The 25,718-nt window shown below is 35.2% G+C and overlaps 1 protein-coding gene across 2 annotated transcripts in view; it reads right to left on the bottom strand.

Annotated features, from left to right (window-relative positions):
- Positions 1 to 25,718, bottom strand: part of UNC13C (unc-13 homolog C) — a 178,488-nt gene that overhangs the window by 130,950 nt on the left and 21,820 nt on the right. Inside the window, exons 4-6 of one of the 2 annotated variants that reach the window (XM_009643989.2) lie at positions 11,396 to 11,474; positions 9,578 to 9,583; positions 3,260 to 3,331 (exon numbers count right to left, since the gene is read on the bottom strand). In XM_009643989.2, the coding sequence (XP_009642284.1) occupies positions 3,260 to 3,331; positions 9,578 to 9,583; positions 11,396 to 11,474 (157 nt within the window). The remainder of the gene's footprint in view (positions 1 to 3,259; positions 3,332 to 9,577; positions 9,584 to 11,395; positions 11,475 to 25,718) is intronic. The other variant, XM_035899467.1, reaches the window with a different exon arrangement.

A 25,718-nucleotide genomic window follows, 5' to 3' on the forward strand; every position in this document is an offset into this window, starting at 1 on the left:
TTCTTGGCCTATCTTAGACAAGTAACTCCCCTGAAAGCAAAGGTCTGCACCGGTTTGATTTGGCAGACCCTAAGAGGGACTGGGCTAGCCATGGCCATCTAACTCAGCAAACTTCACCTTTGTGCATTTCTTCACCCTCTGCCTCCCATGTCACAGCTTACTAGCTGCAGGGATCAGAAAGAAAACTTCAAAAACAATCTGAAGTGAATTTATGCAGCTTGTTGAGGAATCGCGTTTCTCAGAAACCACCAGGTCTTTGAAGATTCCTTTGCAGATTACACTCTCACACTCCTGAAATCTAGTAGGATCAGTACAAATCCTGCCCTTCCACCCTGTTCAGCTTCACTGAGTATAAATAATTTTAGAATTTTGCCAGTAACTTTTATCTATTTCTAAAATGGCAGTAAGCAATGAAATGGCACAGCTCAACAGGCCTTGAACTAAACATTTGAGGGTAAATAAAATTTTCAGCTGAAAGATATAATTTGTAGATTGGTTTTGCTGCTGAACATGATCTTTTCTGTTATTAATAAAGCAAACTACAACTGTAAAGGAGAATTCTATTTACCTTACTGTCTAGTGGCTTTCATTCCTAATACTCTTCTCTTTTTAAATGTATCTATTATATGCATTCACTGAGCTCTGGGCATGGCAACATTAATACATAGGAGGATTATTTAGTTACCTGCTTATCCTCCAAAGTGAAGTTTATTTCTGTCATATACTACTTGAGATACTTTTTCAGTGTAATCAATGTATTATTTTCACAAACTTGCAGGTCTCTTTGTTCAGCAAAGCAATTAAGTGAATCCTCAACTGAAAGCATATGTTTAAGCACCACTGAAGTTAATACTTTGACACTGCTTTGGATCAGTGCCTGGGAACATACAAACTCACTGTGTCATGAATATGTTATACCAAAAGGATAGCGATGTCAGGTGGCAAAGCTCAAAGCATTTAACCTCAGGTTTTAATTTTTGGAGTAAGTGGCCTTTGATTCTTAATAAAAGGCATTAGTTCAAAGAATTGCCATACTGAATCTAATAGCCAAATAACCTGCTTCCATCAGTCACTAATATTCCCTCCAGAAAAAGTTGAGGGAGAGTAAAAACCAGAAAAGCCTTAATAGGAGGAATAACTTGCCCAAAGGGGATTTTCTTCCTTAACTCTCATTGGTGATTTCACTTCGTCTGGTTTTGCAGAGAGTATCTGGAGAGCTCTTTTATGCCTGAAAATGTCTGTTCTTCTTGTTTTCAAATCTTGCTCTACTCAGTTTTGATGATGCCTTAGGGCATGAAGTTCTGCTGGCTACTTACAGACCAAGTAGAAAAGTGTTTCACTTCTTTTAAATATCTTGCAAGTGGTTTTACTGGTTGTGCCCTTACATTTATCCTCAAAAGAGTACCTGCTTCCCTTTAGTATGTTTAGTGAGGGTTGGCATAAGCCAGGCTTCCCTTATTCGCCTCTTCTCTGAATTAGCTTTTTGTATTTTCTCATTAAAGGAACTTTTATGTACCTAAATCATATTTGTTGTCTGCCTTTGGACTTATATTTTTATTTAAAGTTTTCTTAAGAAATATCTATTTCTGCTACACAATTTTTCATACGGCCTGGTTCAAATGGAGGCCAAAGGGTATAATAGTATAAAAATACATGCAACTTATTTTTCCCTTTCCATTTCTTCTGAACCATAGTCCATTAGTTTCTCCTGATTGACAGTAAGCATTAGAGAAATGTTTGCATCGAACTGTCCACTGGGATTTGCTTTCTTCTTTTTTCCTCAACACTTAAGTGCTGTCTAAATTATTTTTTCCTGTCCTGCTTTTTTGGCAATTAATATTATCTCAAAACTTGTACCTTTAGCCCTCCAAAGTCACAGACTGGTAGTTCTTGCATGAGAGGAGGCATGTAAACAAATAGTTGAACCTGTATTTATTGTCATTAAAGGTAGTAATACTTATAAATGTTTTTATTTGTTTAGTTGACATCTTTTAGTAAAGCACACGAGTATCTTAAGGTCTTTTACTGAACTTAGATATTTTTGTAGCAGCTATAGCATAAATAGAAAAAGTCTTTATTTTGCACCAGCTGCATGGCGTAAGTTTGTTCTCTATATTTTCCCTCAGCTTTTTCAGATTCCATACTTCTCCTTCATTCTATCAACCTTTTTTGCTATTTTGAGATAGTGCAATAAAATAACTAGTGCTCCTACTAAAAGATCATTTCAAACACCAGCTGTTTCCTGCCTCATCAATCCACCCCTGAGCACTACAAAATTGTTCCTTTATGATTACCATATAAGCATAGAAAGTTCACAATGAATCAAAGAAGAGTGATGAATGTGTACATACTTGTGCTATGGGTTTCAGGTCCCAGAATATCTGTCAACATATTCTGCTCTTCCATTCTTCTACTATGGAGCTTAACAATAGTGTAAGAGAGAGCCAACACTTCATTTTTTTTTCCATGTAGGATATATTCTAGAAGGCTATTTTGCACTAGCAATTTAAGGAACACAGAAGGGGCCCTTTATTCCTTCAAACTAGTCTTTTTGCTTAGTTCAGCAATGTAAGTCTGCTTGCATCACACTTTAAGTATTCCTGAAGAAAATGACACCTGTTGTGTTTTTGTTTAAAATAAATTTCTTTTGCAAAATGTAAGTTAAGTCAATAATGGAAAACCAAACCACACAGGTTTTACTAGCTACAAGAATAAGATTTTTCAAAAGCTTTTCCTGCTCACTTCTTGTATGAATTAAATATTTCTTCATCTAGAATCACATGTGTTATTAGCAGGAATTACATTTACAAAATCAAATAATGTCCCAGCTACCCATAAAGACTGGTGGTGGTGGTGAATCACAGAGAAACCTTTTTGCAGAGTCCTGTCATTCTAATTGTATTCATGGTGTGATGAAGAGAGACAGATGCTGAAAGACTGCAGGTAAAGCATGGTGCAGCTGGACAATTTAAAACAAAAGATTTCCCCAAGTAACTATTTTGTAAAACTAAGCTTTCTTGCTTAGTCTCTTCTGACTGTCATGGATGTGAATCAGAAGAAGCAAACCTGGCCTTGTCACTGTGGATCAGGCAGCAAATTCTGATCAAGATCCCTGAAAGTTCCTAGACAATGAGCAGAATGCTTATACACTCAGTTTTATCATTTGGAGTGTCTAAAGCAGAAATAATTTCTAAAGAAGTTAGAACAAAGATTTTTCTATTATTTAAGTGACTTAATATTGCCATTGAAAAACACTTACCATTTCATCATTGTTTATGGAGGTCCGGATGAGCATGGCCATGGAAATACCAGATTTTCGAGCTGCAAGTGTCTGTTTAAAGCAAATGCAAAACTGTTCAAAATTATGCTAGCAACTCCAAGTCTTGAATCTAAGGGAAGGCAAGTAGTACTTGATTATGCTATTGGATTTAAGCAAAACTGTAGGAGTTACAAAACCTTCTAGTTAGTGTTTTCAGCACACAACTTTTAAGGTTTCAGTACATAATGCAAGCACGCTTTCCATCATCATTACGATTTCTTTCACAAGTGCCTAGCTGAGCTGCCATTTCTAACATAAAACCTGTTATTCAGAGGTTTATGACTCAGTTTTTTTAAACCATAGACTGTCAATGTTTTTCTGCTTTGCCAACCAAATTAATGTGGTACAAGGATAGGCATCCTGCCCTAATTTGGAAGCTGTCTGTGCCTCCAGCAACATGGGAGATCATTCTGTAATAGTCTTATAGTTCAAGTTGTCAGTACGGATAATTTTTTGTAACTCACTGAGCATTTTTAAACTGTGTGTATGTACATAGCATAAAACACTACTTGTCTTAAATAAAAAGTCTTTGGGAAACCTAAAAGCAATTTTGTCCTTAAAGACAATATAGCTACATGGATAAATACTCTGGTTCTTGGAGGAAGAAGAAAGGCTGGAACTCTGTCTCAATCTGTCCTCTTTTGCCCACGTGCCGAAGACTATGTCCTCAGTTGCAGAGACAATCTCATTTGCTCTAGTATAGTACATACAAAGGTACTCAAAAGAAAGTATCTTAAAAGATACAATAAACACGTAAATTTTATCTTCCTTACTTCAATATCCCTGTAATTTAAATGGGTCTTTAAGAATTAATTAGAGAGTGTAATGATCAGATGGAAAAACACCCAGGGGAAATGAGTTCAGTGTGTTTTCCAAGTATTTCAACTCTGAATATCACTTGTACTATCAGTAGTCCTTTTGACCTGCAAAACTGGGCTCATGCACCCTTCCCCCTATTCTAAATCATTCCAAGTATGCCTGTATCTCTGTTCTTCTGCAATCCAGCATCTGCTTTGTCATACATTGCTGCCCTCATAGTCTAGCAGTGTGAGGATGATCAATTATTCCACCCACTAACCATAAGTCTGTTGTTGCCTTTGTTGTGAGGATACAGATTTTCACCTTACTGTGAAGTGGGTCTTCTCTAGTCCACCACTATAGCTCTATTACAGCAAACGTTTCAATGATATTTTGCATATGACATTCTTATTTTTGTGAAATACATATTAGGTCAGAGGCAATTTAGGCTTACATTGGCAGAGGAACTGCATCATTAATCTTTGGATGGAGAGACAATTTCAATTTCTTCCAATTTTATAATTTCAAACAATGACATAATTTAAATGGATTTTTTTAATGTAGAGATATTAAGACTGTTATTTTTAATTTTAAATGTTTACTTTCCCCTGAGAACATACCCATTCAATTTTCAATAAGTTTCCCTTGATGATAATTAAACTGGCAGATAGACACAAAATTATTAATCTTGTGAAACCAATTATAGGGTAAGAAGTCATCCTTGGTAGAGAAATATTTGATTCGTCACTGTCCTATTACAGTTAATATGGGATGCAAAGAACCCCCTTTTTTTTCCTTTTAAACTCTTCAGCAGTTTTCCAAGCCTATGCCATTAATTTGCACTCAGTTTTCCCACTCTGTTATTAATAAGTAAATAATTCTGTTTGCTTCTCTGTGACCATCTTTTCCTTCTATTTCTGTGCAAATGGGAAATTCCATTGGTGCATGCCAGTGAGACTGACACAGTGACAGGAAAGATTAAACAGGGCCCAGGCTTTGCTTTGTTTTTGTGACAAAAGCTAAAGCTACAGGACCCACACAAATTGAGAAATGACCCACAAAAAATGTGTTGGGAACATTAAGAAAAGAAATAGTTTTCATAAGCAGTAGAGTTTTAGGTTTTAAAAGATAACGCTTTAAAAGTACCCATCTTCTGATCCCTCTTGAAGCACAGGTTTCTAAAAGTCTTGGAAAGCAGTCATTTACATTTACTTGCCTGCAGTATGTTCAGATTTATAGCTTTGACCTCTAATCTTCGTGTTCCTTACACTTAGAAAGTGATTTGATCCTTTTTAGTCTAAAATACACAGTCCTAGCTATTCCAGGCTATAGAGTAACAAGGACTATTTTCCAGGGCAGGAAAACAGGGTACACTAACATTAACCTTGAATATAGGGTACTGAAAGATACTGTGTTCTGCCCTCCGGCAATATATCAGTCAAAGTACGTAAGCCAGCAGGAGAACTGCAGTTCTCCTGCTATCAGTATAAAGTTAATACACAGATACTATTTCCTGTGAGAAAAATGAAAGTAGGGAAGCAATTTTGACCTGTCATGAGTTCTTGAGGCCAAATTCTCCTAAGGGCTTCTTCTGGAATCATGGAGCTTAACCATTTTTCTCCTTAATCAGAAATGTATCTAAAATCATAGTACAGTGTCATATATAAAATAACAAAGCCTAGTAGGAAACAGATAATTAGGCTGATCTTAATAAAATGCAAACACTTTGTCATGTTGGAAAGATAATAGAACATGATTATCTAGAGGGATTTTTGATAAACCAGTAAAGTTAACTGTCATTATGGACTAAATTTACAGTGATTTCAGTGAATAAACACGAGCGTTATTTCCATTTATGTATCACTGTCAGAATAAACTGCATCTTCAAGAGACACCCCCCAAATAGTGTTTCTGTTCTAAAATACTATAGTTGGTGACAATTCAAGAGCTTGAAGCACTGAACAAACACAGAACAGAGTCCGTTCTTAAGGATGGAATGAAGCAAGAAGGAGTGAGTGTTTTGGAAAGAGGAAGGGAAAAATGCTGCCAGACTCACTTATGGGAAACAGGCGGGGCAGGTTATAAACGTAGCAAGAAAACTTTTCCCTCTATTGTCCTTCTGTTTTTAAATAGAAGCAAGGAAGAAAGGTAAGTGCAGCTAATCAACCGGCGCCTCCAGGAAGGAAGTCCAAATTGTCTCCTTTAACGGGACACAAGACTTGTTCAGCAGTTTTCACTTGCTTACCCTCTCAAACTGACATTCAAATACTACCTCATGTTTTTCCTTAAATGAGAATTTGACCTACAGAGTGTAAAGATATCTGTGTAGGTACTATTACGTTGTGAAAATATGAACAAATTTATTTACAAAAAAAAAAAAAGAAGATAAAGCAGAACATCATAATCTATTTATTTTAAAAATGTTTTTCCAAATCCCTGATACAGTATTTAAAATAACTTAGTCTCCTCTGTGCTCAAGTTCCTTTTTAGACTCCCTAATAACTTGTATCTACACTATCTTATGTATTACTTCCAAATTTGCCTTAGCAGCTTAAATAAATAAATTAATATAATTAGAAGTAATTCTAGCAAAAACATGGTAACTGCAAAAATGGTAACTGTACGTAAAAGAGAATTAGACTAAGCTGCAATTAAATGTTAAATGAAAAATTGTGTGGGTGAAAAAAAGAGCCACCTGCCATGATGAAATAAAAGAAAGCTGTGTTTTGAGCAGCTAAAGTAGAAGGGAGCAGTCAAGCTAATGTTTTGCAACTGTTCATGAATGTTGGCTGTGCCATACAATACTCATTCTCCTGTTTTTAGAGAGGATTTTCTGTTTTCCTGATCATCTTTTCGCTCACATATTTTCTTTAAAAGAAATTATAGACTGCTATCACCAGAAAAAAAAGAAGCTCAAGACAAAATATTTGTTACCGCGTTGTAAATACTGTTATATTTTTAATGCAATGTAAAAGGTAACCAGTAGAGCCGAATCTGTAAAAAAATACTGTTTTCAGCATTTAAAAGCTGCGCAATTTAAGAACTGTTTCTTTTTGAGCAACTACAGGTAATTTAATCACTCTAGGGATCTCGACTTTATTATTCTGAAAGACAGATTTGTATTCTGTTGCCGGTGGGGGGGAGGGGACAGGAAGGAGGCAGAAAGCACTTGGAGACAAGCTATCGTCCAAAATTACTTACCTTCTCTTCCCATAATTTTTCTCTTAAAAATGTTTTTATCTGATCCTAAAATGTTCAACAGAACTGCAGTATTAAGCCCATAAAACAGATTTAGAAAGGAAATGGCAACTCACCTTAACTACACAACCATTACTGGACACCACTGCAATACCATTTACTACTTCTTCGCATTTGTTTTCATAGCACAGACACAAGAACATGTCCCATCTAGCCTCTAAGATCATTCTGAATATTAAGGTTAGTCAGAAATGGCATGGAAAACAACAAAACCAAACAAGTTCATCAATAATTTCTTAATTTCCCCATAATTAAATCTTAATTCCTGGAAAATACTCCTGAAATAAAGGAACATAATTGTATTATTATGATTTACATTTAGTAGAATTAAAAAAACCCCACAAATATACAAATAACCTTTAATTATTTTTATGGTTTATCTATTTAATGTATGAATATTAATATATTTAATCCCATTTGTCTATTAATGATTAAAGGAGTTAAGAAAATGGGCTGCAAATAGCAGGTTTAATGTAAAATAGTCCAGATATTTAGCTTTTATCTAATGATTACTCTGAAAATGTACAAAAAACTGGGAATGTGGCAGCTGCAACTAATATGAATGTCTTCAATCCTAAGAGTTCAAACTACCATAATTGAGTTGTAGCCTCTATACATGCTGTTGTTGTGGAACAACAAATATCAGTGGATTATTGTTTTAGCTGAAATGGGCAGTTGTTTTATCGGGTGTGTTCACTTCAACAGTATGAACCGAGCAGTCTGTTTTACAACAGCAGCAAGGATTCACAATTTTTTTTATGTTCTTATAATAACAATCAAGCTAAGTTACAATACATTCTTGAATGATGAAAAGAAGAATTTTGCCTAATTACAATGATTCTACAGTATAAAGTCAACTTTAAATCAAATTAAATTGGGAATTTTCTAGAGTTTTCACAACATTTGAAATTATGACTTGCATTAACAGAAGCAAAGACTAAAGCATAATGAAATAGAAATATAGAGCTAGCTACCTTTGTCTATGACTGGGCAGATCACCACAGCTATTTGGCCATTATGAGATAAGTACTTCTAACCTCCACTGTCGTTACTGTCATTATTGCTATTCCTCTCCCTGGTAGTAATCCCACCTCAAATAAAAGCTCTAACTAGCACAAGAGAGAGAACACCTTTGTTTAAAAGCAGAAGTTACAGCGATTACATCAGCAAGTGCACTTGACTTCTTTTCTGGCTCCACATTAAACAGAGAGCTGTTCAAGCTCTCAACATTGTATTCAAACAGCTCTCTGTATTGTTACTCCATGCGAATCTTTGCTTCTCCTTTCATTGTCTTTTCATACTGTACAGATATATTCTACTAGAACTCTAATAATAACCCACAGTGAAACTCATGACTGCAGGAAAGAGAACTGCCCCTGCAGATGGATTTGGACTGCCTTATCCTCTCTAATGACTCAATTTAAAACAAACAGGAAAAGCAGAGAGTCTAAATACATTATTGAAAAGACTTATCTCGGAGTTTTAGGAGAAAGACAACTAGTAAGGCTGCTGTTGAAAACTGGATTTTTCAAAATGTGGATTTATGGAAACAAATGGGAGTCAAAGATATCATCTTAAGAAGATGTACATCATTTTGATAAACCTTATATTGAGATACCATGCTGAAAGCATGAAAACTAATGCAGAGAAACTGGAAGTGCAAAGGGACTAGGAAGATAAGGAGGGAAATTTACAAGTGCCAAAGTTGGTGGAAAAAGAAAATATTTCCATGAGTCAATAATTTAGTTATTAGGAAAAAAATATACCATGATACCTAAGAGTCTTTATTTGCTTTGGGAAATTCACCTTTTACAAGGGAGATCAAAGAATTTAGTTGATTGATACAAGAGGATTTAAAAGTAGGGAACACTTTCAACTTCTCTTTGTCTGGGTATCTAAGGCTGTTCAGTTCCACAGGGGAAGCATCATGACTGGGTCCTAAACAATCTGCTTGTATCATTAGAAAGGATATTTGGAATACACAGATAGTTTTTTAACATAAACTTTTTCTAATAATTTTGGCATTTATGATGCAGAGGACAAGACATTCACATAAAACACAACTTCACTTAGGATTAAATTCTTGGTCATAAAATAGTTTTTCTATTTCCAATAAAAGGTCAGCATAAAATATGACATTTGAGAAATCCCTAAGAGTTATTACGAACATTTTAGAACATTTATCAGTATGAAAGCACTTACCATAGCCTGAAAAATCCAGCCGAGATAGGAAAGAAATTACAAAAAGTATTAATAATCTGTCAGATTTATCACATAAAAAAAAATCAAATTATATCTGCTTCAGTCAGCGTCAAAAGAGTCTAGCACTCATTTCTAGCAATATTACTTCTATATTTCTGAAACCATCATATAAGTAAAGGTAAAAAAGATAATTTACAATGCATCAGATCTTACAAGGACTTAAGAATTAAGTAACTTATTTAGATGGGGTATTTTAGAATCAACCTATTACAATCTCAGAGGTCACATGAGATTGCTCAAAATGCACATACCTTCAAATACAAACGATCTTTCAAAGATGAAGATGACCTACACTAAGTCTGAGATAAACTCTTAAGTTGGTGAAATCGTTTTAGGTTTACACTGCAGAATTGAATATAATTTAATATTTTAAAGTAGTATACAGTTAAAGAACATATAGTTAAGAGCTATACTGTAAGTCCATAACAATTAAATTCCAGAATAAACTTCAGTTTTAAAACTCTACAACTTCCACTTATTAAAGGTAGTATTCCTTCAAGAGGAGTTATCCTTCAATGACTGGACAGCAAAATAGTAATCACTACATAGTAATCATTGACATATTAGAATAATAAAATGAAAGCTTTATTCCACCATTCAAAACATGAATTTACTTTTTTGTTTCACTTTGGTAATTATTATGTTTTTCAAAGTGAATAGTTAACATTAGATTCTGATTTCTTAACTTGTTCTGAGAAATACCTGTCTGTAAACAGTTCCAACAATTAAGAATAAAGCAAAGTACTATTTAATATGCATAAAATTATCATAATGTAACTGTAAATTATGCTCATGTGTAATACAACTTACAGTGGAAAGGCTACTATCAAAAAGATGGTTTCAGTGAATGCAGGCTCTACTATGTCATAAACTGCAACTTTTCATTGATTTCAGAAGGAATTCTACTCTTTAATGGTTGCTGTGCTTTCTCTTTGTAACCCTTCAGATGGTATGGTATATCACTGTAGAGTAACTGAACAGAGTAGCTGAAAATACATCGATCAATAATTTGGCAAAGATCGATCTTTTAAAGGCAACTATAGTAATAATTTACTTTGACTGACTCGCTTTCTTTACAATGTGAAATTGGTTTGGGGGCTCACCGCCACCAGAGACTAAATAAGTATTATATTAGATTATGAATTCTATACTTCAGGAAAAGAAAAAGAGAAGTGTGAATGGCACTTAAAATTCTTCAGAGCAGAGAGATTCTACTTAATCTTATTTAGACTGGAAGCCGGAATAAATCTCAAAGGAACTGCCATTCACCATCCTGAAATTTATTTGCCCAGATTATTATCATCTACAATGATTTCTAAAATAACATACCTCATCTCATACCAAAAGTATGCATAAATCTTTAAAACATTCATACTGAAACTGGGGTACTTTTTAAAAGGAACTTTCTTCCTCTTTCAGAATCATAATAAATCAAGTCAATTGGCATCCCAAACACTCAATAACAGCTTTGTAACCTAATTCAACACGAAAATGAGTAATTTATTATTGCACAAAATGCACATTACTTGATTCCACAAGTAATACCTAAATGTTCGATGAAATATTCAGGTTTATCTAGTACATTGTAACAACTACATCATTGACTTTTGCTTGCCTCAATCCATTCTCTCAAGATACATTTTTTCCCATAAAATAATTGTTGACAAACCATGATTCACATACACTGTAGTAATTACGAGAAAGATCTAGACAACCAACAAATTAATCACCAGTTTCATGGCATCAGAAGTTACTTACCACATCTCGAACAATGGGAAAAGATTTCTTTCTACGCAGGTCTGGCATGCTATCAATTCCATACAGCCCACGGCCAGCACTGTAGGAAATGAAAAGGCAAAGAAGAAAATAAAAACCTGGGGCTTACAAGTTTGCATCCTTAAGAACTACTTATAACATCTGTTTTCACAGTTAAAATCAAAATTAGCAATTATCAGCTATGGAAGGTAAGTGTTGCAATTCTTACGAAAAATTAATGAGAGTGTTCTTGATGTGGCTGACTTTCTTCTGGCATTTACCAAAGCAAAGAGTAGCTGAAAGGTTGCTTGTTACCTTCTAACACTTTTTACCATCTATATTTAGAAGGTATAACAATAGCTTTCCATCAAAAGAATTTGTATATCTGGTAGTTGAGACAGAGCCTAACGTTGTACAAAATATCGTTGTAATCACAAATTTGATACAAAGAGTAAAATATCTAACTAAACACATAATCACACCTTCTCGTACCAGTCCATGTGAATGATGAAAATAGAACTTGTCACATTAAGATAATTCCATAGTGACCATAATTATTTTTTCTTGCCTGGTTTAAGCTTTTTCATTAAGCACACATTTAAATCCCATATTAGGTCTCACATACAACTTGGAGCCACTTCAAAGAATAAAATGCTAACACGCCAATAGGATTTAAAAGAATACATACTGATCCAGTTACAATATGCCTCATTCTCCCTGTCTCTTCAGAATAGGTAATGCAGGTATTATTCTCTTGCATTTTTTCCACAGTGGATGATGGAAGATTGCTATATACCTTCTCAGAGCTAATTCAGAGATATCCTGAGATTGTCAGAGAAGCTAGGACACCATATTTTTCAAGAGCCAACATTTTCCCCTCCATAGTCCCTCTATTTGGCACTGTCTCAAATACCCTTTTCAGTTGTTCTTATATTTCTATCTCTACTTATTAAAAATGTTTCTCATCTGAAAGCCCTCATTTTATTTATAAACCTCACAATTATTGGGTGAAAAGAGATTTAACAGAATTTAACAGTGACAGAATTTTCACTTCCTTCTGAAGGGTCAATACTTCGTCCCAAATACTCCTCTGTTGATTTGAGGGTTACACCCCTTCATCACTAGTAGAGTTGAAAAATTCCACATTTATTTAAGCCAAGACCCTGACTGATAATTCCTGTTGGATATAGATGTTACAGTTCCACAGCTGCAGCTAAATCCAAAAGGAATTATGAATCAGAGATCTCAGCTGTCACAAATCACAGCCTGGCATATCAATATAAACTAAAATCAATGCTGGATTATGCTAATATGCCAGATTGTAAGCAGTTCAGGGACAGACATATCCCTCTATTTTGATACCTGCACTGTTAATATCTTCAATATGAATCAATTCAAGCTAACAAAATTCACAAATCAGAACTCCAAATTATTTAATAGAAGTGAAATACATTCATAGGTGTTACAAAAAAAAAAAAAAAAGGACATCGATTCTGGTTTAAGCAATCTCTGAATTACAAACTGTTAGAAGACTAGAAGGCTAGGAGAGTATTATCCTAAGGAAATAGTATCTTATGCTATGCTTCCTCTTTTCTGGCAGTTTCATGGTATCTGCTTTTGGCCACTATCACCTTTGGTCAGACTCTGTATGACTGGGGAGGGTTCTGTTTGTTTTATGGTTGGTTTGTTGTGGTTTGGATTCATTGGTTGGTATGTTAAGGCAAAGCCCACAATAACTTATCTCTCACTCGGAATAAAAATGAGGTGCTATTCTACAGGCTTCTGGAAGAAATGGACACAGCAATAGACTGGCAGTATTTATTTCCATGCTTTACTTTGAACAGATAGGGAGCAGCAAATTTACTTTCTTGGAGCGTGCTTGATCAGGGACTTGAGAAATTCAGCTTGGATGAAGTTTAACTGAGCTAAAATCAGAGGAGAGAAAGGTAAAATGGCATAATGGCATCTATATTATTGAAGGTATTTGTTCACCTTCCATTCAATAATTCCCACACTTCAAAGTTCTGGTGAAATATTATCTTTGGCAGTATCACTACTATGGATAGGTCCAGCTTCTGACCTGCAGAGAATTAGGGGTACTTTCTCACCCAAAGTCTTGTCTCTATGATACGTGAGAGACAAGTGCAGTTACACCACAAAATAGTGATGAAATTAATACATAAAATCTGGGCTAATAGGCTACATAGTGGCCACAGAGTGGGCAGCTCTCCAAGTAGAACAGATTGCAAAAGGAATTTGAGAAGCTATCCATAATGTCAAACAGTACTTTTACCGAGCAGGGGACAAATCCCCAAGATGGAATCAAAGAACTTAACAAAAGCACAGAGTGGAAACAAACATTTTGGGCAAAATTAATAGGTATTGTGGCACGGATAACACTGAAATCTGTGCATCGGATGCAAGAGATCAATTAGTGTCAAGGAACTGTTAAGTGCTAATACTACAAATAATGAGTCAGAAAATACTGCTGCACGCTCCAGTCCCACAGGCTGTGCTACTGTGATGAAGCACTCACCACAGATGCCAAATATTAAAATGCAACAGTAAGTTAGATGTTATACATTGGGAGCTATTGATACACAGATAAATCCCACAGAGGGAAGAAAAAGAGGAGTAAAGCTGGTAGGAGATTAAATTTTATTTCCTAGGAGAACTTCTGAGATCCTCAAGCACTGAGGTTCTTCAGGGAAGAACATTGTTTGACAATGAATTTTCACCCTTTCTCTTGCAAAGACGATAATAGATATATTTTACATTCATAACATGGTTCAGAAATGAAGTGATGTTTTCATCCTTAATTTGTATATTGTTATTTAAAAAAGCAGACATTTGGTGTTGGATTAAATTGCTTGATCCTGAGAGATGCCAAACCTCCTCAAACACTTTTCTTCAAAATGACACTCAATATTTTGCAGAAAGTCCCTTGGCACTGTGCAGGATTGACCCACAGATCACATTCAGAAAAAAGTGAAGAACAAGGGTATAAATTAATTCAAAATATTTCTTTCTGAATATACTGCAGCAAAAAAAAAAAATTCAAGATCTTTAGAAATTGAGTAAGGTGAAAATGCTTTCAGGTGTTGTTTCTCTGTGATGTCTTCAGGTTATGAGGTACTTTCTTGTTTACAGAGAAGCTCTTGCAAGAAGTTTCTGAAGTTGTATGTCATTAATTTGCATTATAGGGTGTATTGTGGGTAATACTCTGAATACAAATAACAAGTCCCTACTATAGGAGCTTAATTAAAGCTGTTTTAAGGGATGTGAGTTGCTATTAATGTACTGGTTTCCAGAACAAAAGCTTGAAATAAACATGGCCTTTATATACTCCCCAGAATGTATATCACATTTAGCTAAAGGACAAGGCCTAAGTTCTACTTTATTGTATGATCATAAATTTGTTCACAGACAAGTTCTTAGTCTGCAAAGGTTGAAAGTAATTTTTGAGTTTTAAGAAAAGAGTTTGCAGTTTCTGTTTGATCCATATTGACTAAAATTAATTAAAGATATAAAAACAGTGTAGGGGAAGATTGTATTCCTGACATTGATATTTTTCTCTATATTCAAATGAGAGCTCAGTGCATGTATGACACACTATGCCTCAAATGTTGTGACTGGCTGTAGCATGAACAAGCTGGCTTAGACAGCAGCAGAAACATTTTCAAGGGCTTGTATGGACCCATTTTCCTTGACTCTCTTTAGATATAGTGCAGAATACAGTGATGTGTTAAGTTCACACACAAATACTTAATCAGATAAGCTGTCACCCTACACAATCAATTGGCTTCACTCTATCTCTGCAAGCAACTAGACAATAGAAAACTAATTATTCTAGAATTTTACCAAGCCAGGACTCACCTGCTAGGGAATCGGGGTTTTTTATTTATTTGTAACTGAACTGGGAGCTGGTAAATTCATTAGTTCAAAACATCAGCCAAAGCCCAACAGGATATGGAGGGGAGAAAAGCATAAGTACATTTTCAGTGCAAGGAGAAAGCAGTTCTGGTGCAGTTTTCCAGACAAAATTGGATCTGCATTACGCTGACTTTGGGTGTCACATGACATTTTAAGATAATTTGGATTGCACTCATCTGTAACTTTAGTTATAAAGAAAAATTCTTTTTAGAGATTCCCAAATATTTGGGCTGTCAATAAATGCTGAAGAAAGTTAAAATAAGTCACATGAATAGCTTTAAAACATTACAATAAATCATTTCCACTTTGTCACAGCAGCAACAATACCACCCTTATTTAGGCTGATCCTGCTAGTGTTCATCAGCCCACACTGATGAATAGGTAAAATAAGGTAAAATATTCTTTTTTCTTTATTACAGACAAACATAGGACTTGAAAGCTATAATCAAAACACTCAAAATGAACTCTGATGAAAACAATAATATCTTTCAATAAAATCTGATATTTTTTTTTCTAGACTGGCAGTTTAACATAGCAATTCAGATGCAACTCCCAGTAATAAAACATGCAATAATTTCTGTTCTGTACCCGGTAGGTAGCCTGTACAGTGAAGGATGTGACAGATGATCTATATGTATGCATATATGTTGTATATACACATGTACCATTTTTTTGCAGGTGAGGACTCTATCAACTATGTTTTCCTTTCAGCCCATATAAGCAGACAGTTACTCTACTAAACTGTTCAAAACTATTTGGAAATTGTAATTCTTAGTGTGGTACTCTTTGCTGTATACTTGATATATTTAACTGTCCAAAAACTTCCAACCTTCCCCCCCCCCACCCCCAACCTTCCTTTCCCAGTTGAGTCTTCAGTTTTAGAGAACTGAATTGAGAGTTGTGGTATTGTACATATTCACCAGTGGTTCTTAGAAAATTACAGTTTAAGTTATAGTAACATTACAAATATTTGAGAATTGTAATTTTATGAAAGACATCAATCTTGTGTCACAATATCTGTATACGATCAAAATAAATATTTACGAAAATGTTGGTATTTTTGCCATTAAAAGTGAAACATCCTGCTGTTTGATATAAAGAGGTTTTTACCTTTTCTTTTTTTTATTTTTTAGGCATAAAAAAATTGGAAAGAATCTGTCACTCTAAGGTCTGTGTGAGTTCCTTTCCAGATGAAAATAATGACAAAAATGAAGAGGTGACATTTCACTGGTTTGTTTTTTTAAAATCACTCAGTATTGAACATACATTTTAGGTTACTGGGATACTTGATTTTCCTGAAGTTCTTGGGATTATATAATGTTTCAGATTAGATGAGTCTGGTTTATAGCATAATTAAACTTAGGTAATTAAATGTAATAAATAAAAAACCTAGGCAACTTTAATAACTTATAATGCTGGTCTGCTTTCATGAAAATTGAGATTAATTTTTTGAAGACTGAACCAGGGAGTGAGGAAGGGAAGAATAAACGTATTATTGCTGCATATTATAATCACAAAATATAGCCAGAAGCTTTCATAAAAAACATGAAAATAGAACCATGCAAGTTAATGAAAATAGTCATGAGACAGCCACACTGTCCAAAGACCCACAAATCCACACTTAGGTACCAAAATATAATTTTTGCTGGAGTGGAAAATGGAAATTTGAGATCTAAAATTGTATATGAATACTGGGAGAAAATACTGGCATTATAAAACTAATTATAGGACTGGATTTCTAGCTTTTTGTTGGTCCTTGCTATATTAAAATGCTACCAAAGAAACATCTAGCACTTTCTCTGAAAATGAAAGTTGGATTAAGAGAGTCTTAATATCTAAAATGCTATATTAAGAAATGAAAGAAAAAAAAAAAATAGAGCTAAATCCCTCCACAGAAGAAAACCCGTTATCCTGACCAATTCAAGAAGCTGTCAGAAAAATTTAGGTAGACTAGGCTACCCTAAAGGACTATATCCACTCAAATTTTGACAGACTGTGTGCTCAAATGACTATGCATATTAGTGTAATGAAAACTTTGAAATTATGTTTGTTAATCATATTTCTATAGTAAAGACATAAATTAATCACACATTAGGATATATTGACAGATTCTCAGATTCTGGCTGAGGCAGCAAAACTTTGACTACAGCTTTTAGCCTCCCACTGCCTTCTGATCACACATCTATTGAATGCTTCATCCCCAGGTGTAAGCCAAAGCAGACCAACAGATAATCTAATTGTGCTAACGGGCCTCTGGGGCCATCTCAGCTTTTGGAAAAAATGAAATTGCTTGCAAAGAAGTTCTGACCTCATTTCTCTTTCCTGTCATGCTTCCTGTCACATTACAGGGAGACGATGCTAGCCAACTAAAATGACTTTATGCTAGCCTCAGGCAATGTGGCCTCAAAGCACCACTATTTCAACTTGTAAAGTTTTTCCTTTTTTTTTTTTTCAATATTCAAAACCCACACAAAACCCCCCAAAATTATTTCCTAAGGCCCAAACTGAAAAAAGTTATTAAAAACCAAGCATCAGCAAAATAACATTAAAACTACATTTGCTGATATTCTTGACCCTTACACCAGAGCAAATCTATTACCAGAGTAACACTAATGACAGAGTATTTGGAGTGTTGCAAAAATTGTCTAGAAGGAAAATCTGGTCTCAACTACAGGGAAGAGAAAAATCTGAATATCCTTCTCAAAATTAACACTCTCGTAGCAGAATTATTGCAATACCATAAAAGCAAGGACTCATTTTGAATTCCCTCTACTACCCTTGTAGTCTATGTAAATGGTTTCCTTAGTATCAGCATGACCATAATAAAAAGAGACCAACAAGAGAAAGAAAAAAATAATTTGCATAAATTGTGTGAGAATTTATAAGGTGGAGATAGGAAGTTCTACAAGACAAATTCATTTGCAAAACCAGGATGGAGACCTTCCTAGAACCAGATGGGGTAATAACATGCTACACTTAGTTTACCTTTGACAATATGCATCTCTGTGGTTGTCATTATCATTGCATCTAATCAAAATAAGAATATAAACTTCCTGGAGCAGAAAGAGATAAAACAGATTAAAAGCAATACTGAAACACCAGTGACACCCTAATGAAGAGGATTAGACTATCTTACAAAAAGAACACCCCAAAACCTTAATTTCTCTTTTAAATCCAGATATTTATGTAGCTGTGAACTTTCAACATAATATATCATCATGGAATCATGGCCAAACAGCTTTACTACATTTCGACCTCTGATTATTTCATAATTTCTGCAGATGTGATATCACAGATTTAGAAATGCATCCACAGAAATACATAACTGACTGTTCCCAGCCTGTACGTGTTTGAGTCTGGGTAGTATCCAAATTAAAACTTCTTCAATGACAGTTCAAGAACATTTATTTCGGTACCACATGTTGGATCAGAAAATCAGACAGTTAAAAATAAAACAAGGAGAGTTAAGTCAATATGAAACATATAGAAAAGAGTCTGGGAGGCTGTGAGTTCCTTATGGGTATGGATGACAACTAGAGCACACTTCTGAGAGTTAAGGGAAAGGATGAAACGGAAGAAGTAGAAAAATTGGCAAAAGAAGTGCAGATCAGAAACCTGAGAAACAAGAATGAACTTGACAATGACAAGGACAACTTTAATTGGGCTTGGTAGTAGCTCTTGAACATCTCAGAGCAAATGTAGACACATGATTCTTGACTTGTAAAGTTTCAAACAGGAAGTCTTGAAAAGCTAAGCAAGCAGTAAGGAGTTCTACTAATGTCAAGGTATTGCTGGTGTTTGACAGAAGGAGAAAGGGATTTGTAGGCTGTTTATGCATTTCCTTTACATTTTCACATAAACAATCTTCAGTGCAGGGTTTTGGTATTAGTATTTTCCTTTCAAGAACCTAAAGATCAAGGCAGACCCAAATTGCAACTTCCAGACATCTAAAAATCTCAGCAAAAGCATGATAGAAATAAAATGTTTCTGAGGTATAGAGACTAAGAGATAAACTCAGGAACTCTGATTCTCAGAGCTCTTTGTTACTCAGGAACAGTTCCATCAGCAGTGAATAAACCTCATCATGTGTATAAGGCATTCTTATGCCACAAAGAGCTACTTCTGATAAGCAATGTCTGTAAAATCACTTCCATCTATTACTTTGCTCTATAACACAAAATGGGATTAAAATTGAGATTCTTACTGGACTCCTTTTACTGATCACTAGGGAGAGCATATAGCAAGGAAAAAAATCCAATTCAAAAATGACTAATAGTCTTTTCCTGGGAGAAAAAAATTATGTCTGAATGAAGAATGATGATGATGTTACCAAAGAAAGAAAAGGACAACATGGCTTTTGAGGGAACAGCAAGAATGACAGAATCAAGACAGATGACTACACAATATAAAGATATTTTATTATGACATTAGTGGTGTAATTTATGCTCAGTCAGTAATTTGCCATAACTCACACCTCTTTTTACACAGCTTAGTTTTCTACTCAATCTGTACTTCCCCCTGCAATCTTTTCATTATGATTTCAAGCTCAATTTCAGCTTCACAAAGCCTCTAGATCAGACTTTTTCTCTGTATATCTGTACAAACCACAAATATTTGCTTAAAAGTTATATATGGTCAAGAAGTGCTTGGTTTTTATTTTTAAAGAAGTATTACTAAAATTCATCCCAGTTATCATCTGCAAAATATTACGTACATGAAATATTTTGGTTTTAAATTAGCTTCATCATCTCTTCTGACACTACTAGGGCAGTACCATAGCTACTATCAAGAAGTTCACTTATTCTACTGGTTGCAGCTGGTTCTGCAACTTGCCTGCAGCTTTTTTAATTGCTGAAGTACGGCAATGTCAGAGTTCTTACACATATGTACTTATTCACCTGAATACTTTTAAGAGATTAAAGAAACAACCAGACTTCAGGGAAGAACTGCAATTTTGAAACTGCACCTTACAAAGGAAACTCTCTCCTTTCTTTTGTGCACTGAACCAATGACCAGGTGAACTCATGTAAGACAATAGTACTTCCTGTCTCTTCTTTGCCCAACATTCAATCAGTGCACCGTAAATACCCTAGAAAAAATGTGAGACTCTAAGGACTTCTTATGCTTTTACTGGTTTCAGTAAAAACTTTTTCTCCAGTTATACTCCACTAAGGCTATATGAATCCTTGCTTTATGAGGCACTTGTGAACCTTTTATCAAACTTTGAATCCATCTGGCTCCAACAGCTTCCTCTTTGCATAATTTGGGATAAACAGTGACTCTTCCTTTCTTTTTGAAGGTTAAAGGGGAAACAGGAAGAAGAGCAGCTTTGGGAAAATTTTGGCTGGAGCAGGTACTGGTGGTCTTGCAGTGGTCTGAGATGTCAGGATTGGTTTAGGGCTGGGGTTCAAAGGAAGAGAACAACAACAACAGAGCATATTTTTAAACTTGGATGAAGCTAATAGTACAAAAGGCTGAAATGAAGGAGCTTGGAGCATATATGAGCCTGTGCATTTACGTTTTGGGTTTGATGAGAAGACAGGGGGAAGTGCATAAACAAGGTAATATGCTAAAGGGCTACATCAGGAATTCCGATCACCACCATTTAGGCTGAGGATACAGGCACATACAGAAGGATAAAGGTAAGACCCATTGGACTCTTGCGTACAGGGGTGGTGGAGGGGGAGGGGAGTAACTGGGGAGTCTGTAGGTAAGTTATTTCCATGTTACTCCAAGTAGTAGAGCAGCTATAGCATTTTATATTAATTTTTAATAATTTTTAAATGCTGTTAATTAGTTTTTTTCCTCTACAGATATTTAGTTAGAAGCGCAATATAAAGGAAAGAAATTACAAAACTAATTAAAACAAAAAATCATTTCAAGGACACAGACAAAACTAAAACGTAACAGCATAAAAGGGGATCAGTGCACAGTAAGGTGAACAATATCCAGTAGATACAAGGAAAGGCTGACCCACCAAACTCTCCTATCTCACAGTTAAACAATAAGTGTATGCCTGCCTGGGAAAATCCATTTCAGTTTCATGTGGAGAGTAGGAGAATCCACTAGGAGATCCAGTGGAACAGTACAGTTCCACTAACATATGTGTGCTGAAAACACACATTTCAACCCTATTCTTGCACAACTGCGTATATAGTACTTATTACATCTTTACTGAAACAGCCCCAACTTTGGGAATGTGAACAAGAAGTCTCCTATGCACAAATTCTCCATACAAGAACAAATTTGATCCTTCTAATAATATTTAGGAGGATTGTAAGTGTGCAAAGATTTGTCTATCAGCTAGAAGTAAAGATTAATATACTGATCTGGATTGTGAGATCAAATTTTGTTGAAAAACAGCTACATTACCAGAACTAACAAACTAGGCAATGCTGTGTTGACAGTGAAATATTAGTCTTTGTGTATAGTCTTTGGAACATTAAACACTACAGCCATAGAGAAACTGTTTATATTATGTAGGTTATACATACATTAAATTCTCTACTCCCCTCCCTACCTCCAATAACAATCCAACAACATCCTGACAGAAGATGATGAAGTTGAAGGCACACAAGTTATCATTCAAGGCAAGAAAAAAAAAAAAAACCTGTAACATCGACTATTTGTGTGTTTCTGAAGATATTCTGCATAACAGTCATATATTTGAATTTGTCAGAGAATTCAAGAAAATAAATTTGTTTTACCATTGAGAACATGTTACTGAGGGGAAGGAGTAATCATTTGCATGCAGCACCATCTGTGTACCATTAGCAAATTTCAGAATGGATTAGGCCATGTGGTAAAATTATCAGTCTCTGACATCACTGCCATCAGGCAAGTGAATTAATACAGAGCAAGTCTCTGGAAAAAGTAAAACAGTACTACCCTAGATTCATATACATGGTGAAAAACCCAGCTGATGTCCATGTACTTTTCCCAAATACTGAAAGGATGAATTCTAAAGTGTCTCATCTTCAATGAAACGAAGAAAAATAAAATGAAGATTATATTATTTGATACTGGCATGGGAAGAACAGGTTGCCTTTTAAAAGAGAAGCAGCATGAGAAGCTCCAGAAAAACTGTATTTGGTCTTTTCTTTCCCATCCTGGCTTTTCTCTCATTTCATACAGCCAAGTGGAGATCATTGCAGAGATTGAAGAGTTGCAGTCTGTGCCATGGACTCAGAATGTGCTGGTGCATGTGAGGTGGGTTCACAGTATTGTGCTATGAGAGAGAGGGAAAGGTGAGGCAGAAAAGAGGCAATAGAGATATTTCTATATAGATAAAGCAAGGTATTGAGGGTTGCAAGCGAAAGAATCTCCCCTCACTTCAAACAGCAACACCTTTTGGGGAGCATAAGAGGGAAAAGGAGTCATAGCTAAGGCTGCAGCCAGTTTTGCTGGCAGCAAAGATGCTAAGGGATTCTAGAATTTAGGATTAGATTTTGCATGCAGGAATAGAGTGGAAAGTGGTTAAAACAGAGCCACAACAGTCTTTGATATGTCAGGGTTCGTCAGCTGAACAACAAGTTACAGTAAAATTGCATCACTGTTTCCGGGGAGGCCTAGTGAAACAGAAGCTTGCACAAAGATATTGCAGACAGCAAAGGGAGTAGAGGCCCAGTCTCAACTTTGTCAGCAAAAGAAGTAAGGTTTAATCTAAAAGCATGAACTAGTATTGAGTCTCTGTCAGTCATCTGAAGTAGTCCTAGGCAGCGGTTACACGATGTCTGTACAAGGGATTGACACATCTTATTCTCAGAGGATTCAATATTTGAATTTATTCACCTGTGAATGGAAGAGGGGGTGTAAAAAGAGCAACTTCCGTCTATATAATCCTTGCTAGTGGCAAAAGGTCTCCTTACTTCTATGAGACTGGGTTTTGTGTACAACGCACCAAAAAATAAGAATTCTATACACTCTTGTACACTACTTTTCTAAGCCCCACACCAATTAGGAAACTGTAATTAAGTAACCGGCTATGGAAAGGAGTGCATACAGCAAAACTGTATGGTCACATGCCGCTTTCTGTATGCATAGATATTAATACTTGATTGTCAGTACCTACACTCACAGAGCCTGCTTACAAAGTACTATCCCTAAATTACACATTGACTAGATGTTAAACTGTTGCTCTTCTGGTTTTGCAGATTGTGAACAACATGACAAAATGAGCTCTCTTATTATGATTGCTCACATCAGGGGCCAAACAATAAAAGGTAACAGAGTAACAATAAGTAGGTTACTTAAAGAAGGGGAAATAAGGAAAAAAAGAAAAATCATATGCAATTGAAAATTTTCCTAAAGATTTGGGTTATGTTAAGAAACAACTCTCTAGCTTAAGCAATGAAAGCCCAACCACATTCAGTGATCAAAACCGGGTCATTAAAAACTACAGATGATAAACCCAAGACAGTTTTGGACTAGCTTTATTTTCAGTCTTGGATTTCTGATTTTTCTAGAGAAAAACACATTTCTTCTTATTCTAAGAATACAGAATTGGATGCAATATAGAATTCTGCACTGAACAGCACCTATAAAGTTATCTGAGAATGTCAATTTCTACACTGTATTTCAAGAATTTAAACTAAATTTGATGTTAAGTATTATTCTCTTACTGGTTCTGACAACTATGCAGTAATCTATACAAGTTCTCAAAAATAGCTGTTGAAAGGTATGAACAGTATTTTTTATTTTTAAGATGCAAACCCCAAAGTTTTGTGCCAGACTTACACAGTAATGCTTCTGAGTATGATCATTCTTCGTTTCAGTAGACCACAGCTTACTGAGTAGTTTTTAAGGTGTCAGATTCCTGCTTCTCAGTGGTGAGGCACATTACTATTTGTGGTGCCTCAAATCATAAATTACTCAAACCTGAGGCCATCAAAGCCTATAAGTAAAAATGAATTGACATTGCATAGCACAAAAGAGAAAAGAGGGATATACCTTCTTTGCAGATATGACAAAGAGAATTTGAGGCAAATATGAGAAGCTGCCTCTGTGGTGCCTTCTGGTTCTGATATGCAATCATTTCTTCAATGACAAAGCCACCAAATATAAGTTGTCAGACATCAAATCAAAAGCTTATTGTCATAATTTGATGGCACAGTTGCAATGTTCTGGTGAAAGCCTTCTGTGATTCCATTAGAAGAATAACGTGAACACCAGCATAGAGAGTTTTAGTAAATGTTTTTGTGGCTAATACTTTTCTGACAAAGTATTCAAATTAGTAATCTAATCAAAAGAAACAAAGTTGCTTCAGATGGGCTAGTTTCATGTTGACAAACAATGTAATTCAAACAGAAATACTAATGTCTTGCATTTGGAAGTCAGGAAAGGAAATTCACAGCACTTACATTGTCCTATTTTTAAAATGTAGAGATACAGTGCTTAGAAAATCCCATTCAAAGAAGGAGCAGTTGTTTTGACACAGTAAGAAATAGCGCTGATCAATATACAAGGCAACAGTTCTTATAATTTTAGTAATGAGATGCTTCCAACCTTTTCGACCTTATGAGAAAACTGCAGTTGATCAATGTGAAAGCAATGTGCCATCTGTGAGCCAAGAGAAGTTTACTATAATTTTATTCTAATGCCAGAGAGCAAGTTAATAAAAAACTCCACATCAATTATCTCCTACAATACTTAAAACGTTTCACATTGCATTCAGCAACTAACCTTGCATAATATCACATATTGTCTCACACTTTTACAGCAACTCTGAAGTTTCTATGAGCTGGAAAAGGAAGAAATACCGTATGGAAACCACCTAAGCCACTGTAAAGCTGGAGAGTGCTCCTAAATTTGTTTAAGGTTTAGCAATAAGTATAAGCATTACCCTAACTATGCTTTGCGCAGCAGCATGTGAACAACACTACGTAAATTAATACCATTAGTACTTTTAGGGAAAAAACCCCCAAAACATAGGAATCTAAATGCAAAAACTTCACAGTGTCTAGATTCTGTTGTATAGCCTTTAAGATGTAGAAATGAGAAGCTGGAAAATAAATTAGCTAATCTGATCTCATCACTGTCTTTGTAACAAAGCATAGCTATCGCAAACAGATTATATAGCACATCACCAAGAGGATAACATTGCTTTTAAACGGTTAACTAATATAACTGATAAATTTTACCAGTGGCTTTTGCTTTATTTTTTTTTCCTTTCCAAACTGAATAATAAAGAGTTATTCAAAATAGGAAGGAGAGATTTTCCTCAAAGGAAAGAATCGCTAGAACTGAATGCAAGATAACTCCGTCTAGAGACAATAAAAAGAACTGTACAGGTTTCTACCCTATTCACTCTCAGCAACTGGAAGATCTTTTTCTCTTGACCTTTTACATTTCAAATATTATACTGATATTATTATATTACTACACATTTACTAAA

This window comes from Egretta garzetta, unplaced genomic scaffold, assembly GCF_000687185.1.
Source record: "Egretta garzetta isolate BGI_Z169 unplaced genomic scaffold, ASM68718v1 scaffold287, whole genome shotgun sequence".
In the NCBI taxonomy this organism is placed as follows: domain Eukaryota; kingdom Metazoa; phylum Chordata; class Aves; order Pelecaniformes; family Ardeidae; genus Egretta; species Egretta garzetta.